General features: G+C 33.6%; 1 protein-coding gene across 1 annotated transcript in view; it reads left to right on the forward strand.

The window, feature by feature from the left end:
- Window position 1: 1 nt before the first annotated feature.
- Window positions 2-11,270, forward strand: part of TRIADDRAFT_51481 (uncharacterized protein) — a gene marked incomplete at both ends in the record, with an annotated part of 11,909 nt that continues 640 nt past the window's right edge. Inside the window, 33 exons of the mRNA XM_002107671.1 lie at window positions 2-62; window positions 1,355-1,452; window positions 1,956-2,324; window positions 2,459-2,678; window positions 2,775-2,907; window positions 2,999-3,128; window positions 3,238-3,351; window positions 3,437-3,514; window positions 3,646-3,759; window positions 3,856-3,906; window positions 4,146-4,244; window positions 4,332-4,490; window positions 4,617-4,787; window positions 4,906-5,055; window positions 5,137-5,205; window positions 5,353-5,892; window positions 6,102-6,837; window positions 6,994-7,127; window positions 7,304-7,491; window positions 7,585-7,989; window positions 8,084-8,388; window positions 8,462-8,585; window positions 8,666-8,834; window positions 8,923-8,970; window positions 9,093-9,215; window positions 9,284-9,388; window positions 9,458-9,643; window positions 9,731-10,000; window positions 10,074-10,205; window positions 10,291-10,503; window positions 10,644-10,727; window positions 10,795-10,918; window positions 11,076-11,255. Coding sequence (XP_002107707.1) covers window positions 2-62; window positions 1,355-1,452; window positions 1,956-2,324; window positions 2,459-2,678; window positions 2,775-2,907; window positions 2,999-3,128; window positions 3,238-3,351; window positions 3,437-3,514; window positions 3,646-3,759; window positions 3,856-3,906; window positions 4,146-4,244; window positions 4,332-4,490; window positions 4,617-4,787; window positions 4,906-5,055; window positions 5,137-5,205; window positions 5,353-5,892; window positions 6,102-6,837; window positions 6,994-7,127; window positions 7,304-7,491; window positions 7,585-7,989; window positions 8,084-8,388; window positions 8,462-8,585; window positions 8,666-8,834; window positions 8,923-8,970; window positions 9,093-9,215; window positions 9,284-9,388; window positions 9,458-9,643; window positions 9,731-10,000; window positions 10,074-10,205; window positions 10,291-10,503; window positions 10,644-10,727; window positions 10,795-10,918; window positions 11,076-11,255 — 6,082 coding nt within the window. The remainder of the gene's footprint in view (window positions 63-1,354; window positions 1,453-1,955; window positions 2,325-2,458; window positions 2,679-2,774; window positions 2,908-2,998; window positions 3,129-3,237; window positions 3,352-3,436; window positions 3,515-3,645; window positions 3,760-3,855; window positions 3,907-4,145; window positions 4,245-4,331; window positions 4,491-4,616; window positions 4,788-4,905; window positions 5,056-5,136; window positions 5,206-5,352; window positions 5,893-6,101; window positions 6,838-6,993; window positions 7,128-7,303; window positions 7,492-7,584; window positions 7,990-8,083; window positions 8,389-8,461; window positions 8,586-8,665; window positions 8,835-8,922; window positions 8,971-9,092; window positions 9,216-9,283; window positions 9,389-9,457; window positions 9,644-9,730; window positions 10,001-10,073; window positions 10,206-10,290; window positions 10,504-10,643; window positions 10,728-10,794; window positions 10,919-11,075; window positions 11,256-11,270) is intronic.

Here is an 11,270-nt window from a genome sequence, read left to right on the forward strand (position 1 = left end):
TATGTATTATAATTCATTAAATGTATTTCCTCTTCTTGGCATCGATCGAATCTTCCGACTAGGTATTATACTTTACTTACAAGAATAGTTAGGTACAAACGCTCAGTTGTTCATACTAACTGTACTAGTCATCTTTCACAATCTCTTATTCAAAAAAAAGTATACAAGACGTAATGGAGTAAACTTGTAGTTTAACAGTGGCTAGGTTTATTAAACATCATCGTTATCTTGAGTTAAAAGACCGCAATATTGACTATATAAATTAGTCGTCATGATATTTTGCCAAACTAATGAATGATACGACGTTATCTTCCTTACTGCCTTTTTGAATTAACTCGGTGATAAATTATTTTTTCCATCTTACAACATAAACGTTTGATTACAATGCTCGCAAACCATATTGGTAATGATCACATCTATTGACATAAAAAAATTTTTTGAATTGACTGCTAGACAAAAGGTGATACTGTACTGTACGTAATTAGATTTCAGATATCAGCTTGGAAAATTATACATCTAAATTCAACAACTATAACTTAGAAGCACCTCTACGTTGTCATAATATCAGAAATTACCAATTTTCTCTAGCTGCTCGGAACGTATGTCTTACCACTTGTAGTAAGGTATGCTAGATATTAATGTGTCAACAGAGAGGTTACGCCATCACAGTAGTACAAATTACAAATTATATTAATCCTATCTGTAATTGATACCTCGACAAGAACAAATCATGCGTCCACCAAGGTATTACACTATTTTTAGCTAATCTGACTAATAGCGTATACAAATTTTCTACCATCTTACTCTCAATTGTATGCCTGATCATACTGTATTATATGGGCTAGGATTACTTTGAAATATGCACTTATGCAAATGCATTAAAATAATATAGATTCACATCGAAGAAGAATTGTATTCTTGTTACAATCATCACCTTTAGTTCTTGTTATTATTCCTGATCCATTGACTTATAATCAAATATTCTTAGTATTCTAGATAATATGTCTGCTGCACTTACAATATTTCCTATTGTACAGTAGTTACATGTTCACAATCATATTATCATTTAAAGTAAAGTCAAAAATAACTTGCAATCATCATAATGATACTAGAACAGTCTATTCTTAACCTGCTCGAGTATTTACTCGCTATTTATCAAATATGGCTATAATTATGTTGTTAACGTTGCATCGATGTCTTCTATCTACGTATAATTGTGATTGCGATAGATTAAGTCACTAAGGTATAGATGCCATTGTTAGGTAGAGTCTTATCGTGAAAGCGGAATGATTTACTAATTTTAATGCAAATAGGTAATTACAATTATAAATACTTGTTATCTTGCTTTCTTTAGCTGCACTTGAGGGTAAAACACAACTTATTGGTAAGGTCTTGCAGCGATTTCCTGAACAAGATAGAAGAGATGCTGCTTTTCCATCAGGAATTGAAATGGTATGAATTTTACCATTGTTTAAGATATTAAAATGCAAATCGCTGCGGTAAAATGAATATGCATATTATAGACTGCAGCATAAATTTTCTTACGTTGAAAATTTGCGGGCATAATACCAGCTATATTTAATTTCTAAATTGTATCTACCTGCGCAATATTTCACTGTAGACAAAACAAATTGACGTTATAAGATATCAGCGTGTACATGCATGTAACTATATCTCAATTATTAATGCTAAGACATGTTATACAGTACATTAACTACCTTTAACATTGAAATACCAACGGCAAAATTTATCTTGATATAGTTGCCATATTATTAATCGAATAGTGGCTGCCAGTGACTCATTTCATTAACTTATACGTTATTCTAATTGATTATTGGTAATTTCTTCTTTCATACCCTTGTCAATTAGTTGTACACAGATCTGTCTATTCTCCACTGAAACACTTATATATAACCTCGCGAATAATCTACTTACTGACTCACATGATATTACAGTTTTGCCTTCCGACCGGCTGGAAGTGTATTAATGATGCCGTCCCACCGGACCCAACATTCTATGTTGTTACCTTAACCAATATGGAAGGCGATCGATTTTATTGTGCTAGCCTCGCTTTCTATGAATTACGCGACACAATCACAACAAAAACTCATGAACATCATCCTAGTATTAGCGAAGGAGTTGAACGACAATCAGTTAGTTCTCAGCCATCATCCACTGACTTATCAAAACCATCATCGTCAGAAATGGACATCAGAGGCAGTATAATTCTGGATACAGCCTCGTTATCAGAAACGATTGGTAATATCTATTTACCAAAAGCAATTTGTATTGTGTCTCGATTGGCACTATTTGAATCGTTTAGGGTAAGTTCACTAAATGTTCGACTGAATACATTCCACAACATTGAATTGCATTGCAATGATATCATTTAAACTTAAAAAATCGAAAAGACCATGTCCTAGGCCGCATATCACTGACTATCCTATTGACCATTTAGCATTGCCTTTGCACCCTGTATTATGCTGTATACAATGGTCAAACCTATCTATTGGAAGAGCTGGTTCCGCGTATCCTTTCCGATATGTATCTGCCTCCGGCTGGCTATGATAAGGTTGCTTTTAAACTAGATGAAGGCAATGTTATAACCTTGCAGGCAGCCCGTGAAGAGTCTCTTCCAATAACTGGGTCGGCAATTTCATCATTTTTCAAGCATTTTGGTTAGTAGACCTACAATTAAGACATTAATATTATGCCTTCAATTAAATCGTGTAAAATCCTAATGATTTATTTACTTAATTCTTGCATTCTGATAGGTATTCAGAATTCTTTAACACTTTTTTGCGCGATCTTAACCGAGTCGCGCATTCTTTTTACGTCGAGTAGTTTTTCTACCCTATCCTTAATTTGTCACGGATTACTCGCTTTAATATTCCCTGTTCAATTTAGGTGAGAAATTAATTTTTAATATTACTTATAAGTTACTCAGTTGTTCAATTATTTTTATCTCTAAATCTTTTAATAAATCCGCTATATATAGCCACGTTTTTATTCCAATCCTTCCTACCAACTTACTGGATATTCTGGATTCTCCGACGCCATTTGTGATTGGTGTAAGTTCTTCATGTCGAGAAAAACTAGATCGCATGAATGAATCAAGTGAAGTACTTGTAAGTAGCTGTTGCTTTATGATATGTATTCATACACTAAAAATATATCTAATTAAATTATCAGCAAAGCTTTTCTTACCCTAACATAAAACATTATCCATATACTTAGGAAGAAATTGTTTTAGCAAATATTGATGGTGGTAACGTTATAGTACCGGAAAGAATCCAGTTACCACCTTTACCGAGAATATTCCATGATAAAGTTTCTAGAGCTCTAAATGCTGTAAGAAATTACTTCAAATCTACGAAAAAGCATCACTATGATCTCGTGTAATATCTTTGTTATCATCCTGGAAAAAATATTTTAGGTTGTTAATACACACTTAGTAACAGCGGATTTAGCATTTCAACCAGTCGATGTTAAACCGTCACCGCCCACTGTTCAAGTAAGAATGCATTTTTGAATCGTTAAATGAGGCAGAAATTATTAAAAACTTCTCTATCTATACCTTTCTCCCATTGCAATCAAATGCTAAATTTTCTTGCAATAATGGTTTGCATATTCATCTATGTGTAGGACAAAGAACTTCGAGCCATATTTTTAAGATTATTTGCTGAAATTTTCTCTGGTTACAGAACTTGCTTAACTCTTACTCGAATTTTATCTAAGCCTATAATTTTCTTTGATCAGGTAGGAAATGATCTAATTTAATTGCAGTTAGCGAACAAACAATACCTTCTATACCTTCCCAGTTTAAATAATGATCTATATCTACCGAATTTGTAGGAAAAATTCTTACAGCAGCGTGGACTTAAAGGAGAACCATTCATGGAAAAGGTACATGAAATATTAATTTTAAGCAAGAAATACAACATATTAAAAAGTACATTGAATTCACTTCTTTATGCTGTGGCAATAGTTTCTAGATTCAATGGCCTTCCATAACTTCGTTAGCTCAAATGGTATCCCATACAGAGAATGCAACTTATTTGATGAGGTACATCAAATAAATGATAAAAAATAAAATTAGGTTCATTATATTATAACATTAATCTTTAATTTTTAATAAATATCAGCTTTTAGCAAATATTGACACTATAATCGAAAATGAAGGAGATGATCACGTCAAATTTATGGAAAATGTTCACAATCTCGCTGCTAAATTACAAGATAATGTAATAATAAAGTCTCTTTCCATAAATATTTATGATATTACAAATTTGTTTACACTGCTTATTTTATAACACGATAATAAATTTAAGGAACCGGTTATATCACATACTCCTAAATTTACTGACCAAAGCTTACAACAATGTAATGGTGGCATTGAAAATAATAATCTCGGCAACTTTAATGGGACAATGCAGACTTTCCCTCTTTTGACAAGTGAAACAGTTGAATCAGCAATAGCTATCTCAAAGGTAGTTTACCTTAATGATGCATTTTTGAAGCTTTGGTGATTTTATACAGTTATATTGATTAATTGATCATTACAACCATATAATAACTTCAAAATTTAAATGTACGTAATATGATTTACTATTAAGACCGTGATACCTCAGCGACCGAATAAAGCTACAATTGTTCCTGGGAGTATGGGTGTTCATACTGGTCGCAAGGGAATGAAATTAACTGGGGCGCTAATGCTCAAGAGATTAGAAGTTTTACGAAAATGTGTTTCAAATATATTCAATAATAGAATAATTGAAGCAAAAAAGGTTACACACGACATGAATCAATAAATTATAATGCAATTCCTTTTGTGCTCCTCTTTAAATTTCAAGATAATACATTATTTAAATTTTTCTAAATCGCGAAAATTTTCATTTTTTTTAGATGTTCTCGGCTGTTCTTAGCCTCTTAACATCGGTCCAATATAGGATAGCTCTTGTAGAAGAATTCGAATCATATTGCTTGCATAGTCGTGTTGTCTTAACTTTTGATCAGTTTGATATGGTTGTCCGTCTAATTAATCAGGCTCTTCAGGTAATGTGGCAAAAGTTTAAAAATTAATAGAAACATTTTAGTTAGTATAATTAAATTGCAATTTACTCCAACTTTTTACAGGAAGATGACGCGAATGATAGGAATGGAGTCGCTGCTATGATTTTACCATTTTCAGCATCATTCTGTCGCGTAAGTAATGTTTATATATAGTTAAATTATCCCTATTGTATTATACGTGCATTTATATTTTATAAACCGTTGGCAGATTGATGATTTATCCCGTCAATAATCTGTATGTAAAATTTAAAGCTCCATGATATCATTTTTTTCATACAGAAATTATCTGACAACGTTCATCAATTCGCCTACACATGTGTTTGGGATCATCCTGTATGGGATAACCCCCGCTTTTGGGAACGTACCTTCTACTTAACATGTCAAAAACATGTAATGAATTTATATGAAAATTCTCTGATAAAAAAGGCGAATAAAAATGCCATTGAAGCTAAAAATGATAATAAAGTTGAAGACGTTACAGCTGTAGAAACGGTAGAGACAGCTATTAATACTGACACAGAGAATGGCAAACCAAAAGCCGAAACTACATTTGGTACTACATTAGTTCCTTCAACTAGTACTTCGTCGATAAATGGTGCTGATTCAAGAACTGATATTTCGTCTCCAAAATTAACGAACAGCAATACTAATCTCCTAAATGCTCCTAACACGCCTAGTGTTACCTCTTTAATATCATCAACTACTGGATCTAGTAATGATGAATATCATCCCGAAATTGAGGATCTAGATCCTAATGTGCCAGTAATAATAGGAGAAACAATGGCTGGAAAGATGCCAATGGATATTGCAGCAGAGCAGGTACTATACAGGAAATCATCATCTATATTTTTCATATTATTGTATTCTGTAAAGCAAACCGGAAAAAATTGTTTCAACGATACTACTTAAATCTCATGTGCTTGATGGTAGTACAGTACATTTTTTACAAACATCGACTATCGTAAATCTATCATCATTGTATTCATAACTTTATTCAATGCCTATCTTTTTCCTAACGTAAACTATAGTTAAAAAAATGGGAAGTTTATGACAATACGGAAAAAGAGAAATTAACTGGACAGGAGCAAAGTACCATATATACACAAGCCATTAACTATGTTTATCGTCTCATATTTTTACGCTTGACGATGGATTTGGTATCTGTGCCAACTACAAATAGTCGTTCCGCTCGTAATCTTAAAGCTGACGCTGCTCAAGCTAGTCTTTACAGCTTTACAGCTAATGAAGGTCAAGATGATGATGGACTAGTTGGAACTGCTAAACTACTGCTTAAAGATTTATCCCACTTCATCGATCGTGTTTGCGTCGAATCCGGACTCAGCAGCGACCATATCAGAACTGTACAAACCCTTATACCAAGTGAGCGAATAATTGAAGATCCTGTTTTTGCAAAATGGGAAAACAAACTTTTAAACGTAACTAACAATAGCAAACATTTCCTTGACTTAGGTACAATAAAAAATCACTTAGAAGAATTAAGGTTAGTAAAAGCAGAAACAGAAAAACTCCCACAAAGAAGGAAAGTGAAAATTGTTGAACCACCTCTCCTTCCGAATGAAAGCATTATCACACCAGCCAGCGAGGGAACTACCTATTTGCGGGCATATTTATTACCTGATGGACGTGAACCTGGTCTTGGGGGTTTACCTGGTACTTTTGGTCCAAATCTATTTCCAGCAGAGGGAGCAGTTTTCTTAACATCCTATCGAATAGTCTTTAAAGGATTTCCTTTAGATCCAACAGGTGTGTAAAAAGCTTTTATATTGTATATATATATAACAATTTCTTCTGAACTTCTACATTGACAACCTGTTACTAACAGAAACTGTTCTGATATGTTCGAAGACAGAGTAAGTAGATCATAAACTTATTTAATGTATATTCCCTTTCCATGACCAGTCTCGGAAATGCACGTCTGCCGTAGTTTCCCCATTGGTAGTCTCACAAAGGAAAAGAAGTTACCGGCAACTTTTCTAGAAGTAATTAATGCACATTTAACTGAGTGCCTACAGTTACGTTCATCTACTTTTGAGGTATGCAATAAGCGAAAATATTTTTGCTCATACGAGTAATTTCTATGATATTTAGTTCCTCTTTCATTACTTTATGAAAGACTTCTGCTAAAATTTATGGTATTGAGATAAAGATAATGTTACATAGTACTAGTATATATGGTATTAGTTCACTTTCCAATTTAAACTCTCTTCAGTTGATGAAATTGGCATTTGATGATGAAGTTGGCTCCGAAAGAGTTGAAGCTTTTAAGAAACAGTTACTTAAGTTACGAAGCCCCCATTCGGTGCTCAGTACTTTTGCTTATGAGGGTGCTCCAATTATTGAAGAGAAAGTCATTTATATGCCTTCGAATGAAGCAACTGCTCCTCATGTTAGCCAGAAGTAAGGAAAAATAATTGTTTTGAAACTATAGTATATAGCACATAAAAGCATGCTTTTAAATACTTTCATTGATTTGTTATATCTCTTCTCTAGACTCAAGGATAAAACATCGGCGTTTAAGGATATAACTACAAATCGAATGAGGCATGCTCTTCATCATGGTGTTAAATTTCTTGGACGTCGATCCGGTAATACTGGCTCAATAAATAATGATAGCGAAGGTTCTAGTATCGGAAAAAAGGTAGCAGTAGTTAGTACAGCCGCAATGGCAATGGTAGGTGGAGAAGAAAGAAGCTCATCCGCTCATTCAATGATTGAGGATGCAACAGATAACCTACCTGCTCATACTTATAAAAGGCCAATTGAAGAACTAGTTAAGTTGCCTTACGTTAGTGACTACGAAAGATTACACTTAGGTAGCCTAGTCAAATTTAATCTTAAATCTCCTGGGCACTGGAGAATGACTACGATCAATGAAGACTATAGCATTTGTAAAAGGTATGTAATATTTTAGAATTGAATCCGTTATTTGTTTGCTATTATTCTACTAACAAAATGCTTGTAAAATAAACAATTTATACATTTTAAATAGTTATCCTGCAGTTGTTGTGGTACCTCACGGATTTAAAGATGAATCAATTGCATTATTGGCTAAAAATCATAAGCAAAACCGGTTTCCTGTTGTGACCTGGATACATCCTCAAACTAAAGCTGTCCTTTTACGTAGTGGAACGATTAACAGGGCATCTCTTTCATCGCTGTTCAAGTTAACAACATCGGGTGGTTCTGAAGGTAACGCTGGTGTATCTAGTGGAACAACTGCTGATAATGAAGCTGAGGAAGAAAAATATCTTACCGCTATCATAACAGGCACACCGAGAATACCCAAATTAAAGAGTCAGTATTAAAAAATGTTTTACGGAAAGCTGTTAAAAAAATCATAACTATTTACTTTATATTATCTATATAGCTGGCAAATCACCAAATCCAGCCAAAAGACGTAATTCTTCATCTAGTCCTCGTAATTCTCGTAATGCCCGTATCGGAAGAACTGCAAGCCGAAAAGTAACACAAATTCAATCTCAAACAATCAAGTAATTATTTTCGAATCAGACAACATTACTCGTATATAACTATATTTAATTTGTATGTGATTTGTATTTCTTTACAATAGAAGACTTACGACACCAAATTCGAGTCCGCATAGAGATCCTGTTAGTGAGAATAATGATGGATATTTAAACAATACAATGTATGCTGATAGTCTTATCGACAAACGTCTAGCCGGTAAAGATTGGGAGGCAGCACATTTATACGTTTTAGGTGATAAATCCGCAATAAAGGTAAATAGTTCAACTGTATTGAAATATTAAAAGGTATGTGTGAAATTTTAAATCATTAAGCTCAATTTATAATTTCTTTACTAACTAGCAAGTTAAAAACGAACAAAATAGCAAATGCGAATTTATCCCCGTTGAGGTACTGAGTAATCAAGACTTTGAGTTTTCAAGATATAACACAATATGCCGTATAATTATGTTTTGATGCAATCAGTCACGTTAGCGATACTTTAATATCATGAATCAATTTAACTCTTTTAGTATCCTGAATCTCGGTCAGTCAGAAGCAGCTTCAAAAAACTACTTCGTTGTTGCTGTCCTAGCAACGCTGAGAATGGACAATCATTCTATAAAGCTGTAGAAGAGTCGGAATGGTTAAATCAAGTAAATGATTCCAAATACTTTATATTCCAACAATTATTGTAATCCTAACATCCCTTTATCTTTGTTAGGTGCAATGTTTAATGCAAGTATCAGGTGCAATAGTAGACCTGATAGATATCCAGGGATCATCAGTATTACTTGCCCTTGAAGATGGTTGGGACGCCACCAGCCAGGTGCAATCATAGCATTATAGAGTAAATTGCTTTATATCACTGAGTAATTTTTATTCATCGTTGAATTAGATAATATCGCTTAGCCAATTATGCATGGACCCCACGTATCGTACTTTGGACGGCTTTCGTACATTGATTGAAAAGGATTGGCTGGCATTTGGCCATCAGTTCAGCACTCGTAATTGTATGCTTGGGAGTACGCAATCAACTAACTTCACTCCGGTTTTTTTACAGTTCCTGGATGCAGTTCATCAGGTACTGTTAGTAACTAATGGCTTTATAAGCCGTTTTAATTATAGAATTGTTACATTTAAAATTTTTTGGTCTTTCCTGTCTTAACAGATTATGCTGCAATATCCACAATCATTTGAGTTTAACTTGTTCTTTCTGGAAACAATCGCTTACCATTGCTGTTCTTCACGTTTTGTGACGTTCATGTTCGACTGCGAAAGAGACAGACACTACCTAGAAAAATCTGTACTTGCAAACGAAAGTGAATCATTCGAGAAATGTTTGTCTCCTCTAAAGAATACCATATGGAATTATATAGATGACGTTCATCGCAATTCAACCCAGTTTTATAATTTTAACTATAGTGTTCATAAAATGACGGTAATGTTATAAATGGAATATCGTACTTTGAGAAGATTCTTTATTATTAAAATGTTCTTTGTATTGTAAATAGCAAATATTAAGGCCAGTCGCATCGCTAACAAATCTGAAGGTCTGGGATTACTACATTAAAAGAAATCTGTACATAGGCTCTCCATACGATATTGAACTTTTAATAGTAGCAAAGCAACTAGAAGATGATCAGGTATGCCAATGTGTAGTGCTCGTGTATGCGACCTCATTCTCATAATAAAATTCAATTAAAGATTTCGGATCATTTTAATCCTTAGATCGCTTCTGAAAGAAGTAATTTAAGTAAAAGATCAGCTGATAGTTGTAGGGTAATAAGTGGATGCTTTGGCAGTTTAACCCATCTTATGCGAAGCCGACGTGCGTTATTGTTCGATGATTATCTAAAATTACGTTCCGTAAGCAATACAAGTATAGACCCTTGGGGAAAAGTTTGGACGACTATACTTCATAGTATACCCAAAGAATCCGAGGTTTGCGAATCTATAGAATAATTCTACCTAAACAAATATAGTTTTAAAATTTAAGCGCTTTACATTATTATTACTATACTGTACGCTATAACTACTGTAGCGAAATAGCAATAGACTTAACTAATCTCATCAATTAATAGTATGTGAAGTACCGCGCAATTCAAGAAGCAAAAGCCTACTCATTTTTGTTGCATAAAAGAACATCCGGAGAAATTATTTTAAAGGTAACAGTTGCATTCGTATAGTATTCGCTTATCAGGACTGGGAGTTAAAAAAATTGCAATAATTTAGGGTAAAATGATTGGTTCAGCAGCAACTTCCTTTACACATCCACACAACTTTGAAGTACATAATTTTCTAGCTCCATTATACTGCGATTATTGTATGCAGATTCTTTGGGGTTTAGTTAAGCAAGGTACAGTATATGCCTTAAAATTTGTTTTCAATTTCTGTATTACTGATAAGCAGTTAACGATTTAAGCAAAATAATAACAATGCAAACATGATTAACTATTGGTGAATTATTTTAATGCAGCATTTTTAGATTATAATATTTATAATAAATCTCATAGGTATGAAATGTTCCGACTGTGGCTATAATTGCCATGAGAAATGTGCACCTTTGGTGCCTTGGCAGTGCAGTAAAATCAAGGGATTGAAGCTAGAAGGTCCATCTCCAATGGATAATACAATAGCTGATTCAAAAACAGATGGCAAATGGCTGGAAAATACGTTACATAAGAGAGGAACTGGTAACTTATTTAAAG

This window comes from Trichoplax adhaerens, genomic scaffold (assembly GCF_000150275.1).
Source record: "Trichoplax adhaerens TRIADscaffold_1 genomic scaffold, whole genome shotgun sequence".
NCBI lineage: Eukaryota > Metazoa > Placozoa > Uniplacotomia > Trichoplacea > Trichoplacidae > Trichoplax > Trichoplax adhaerens.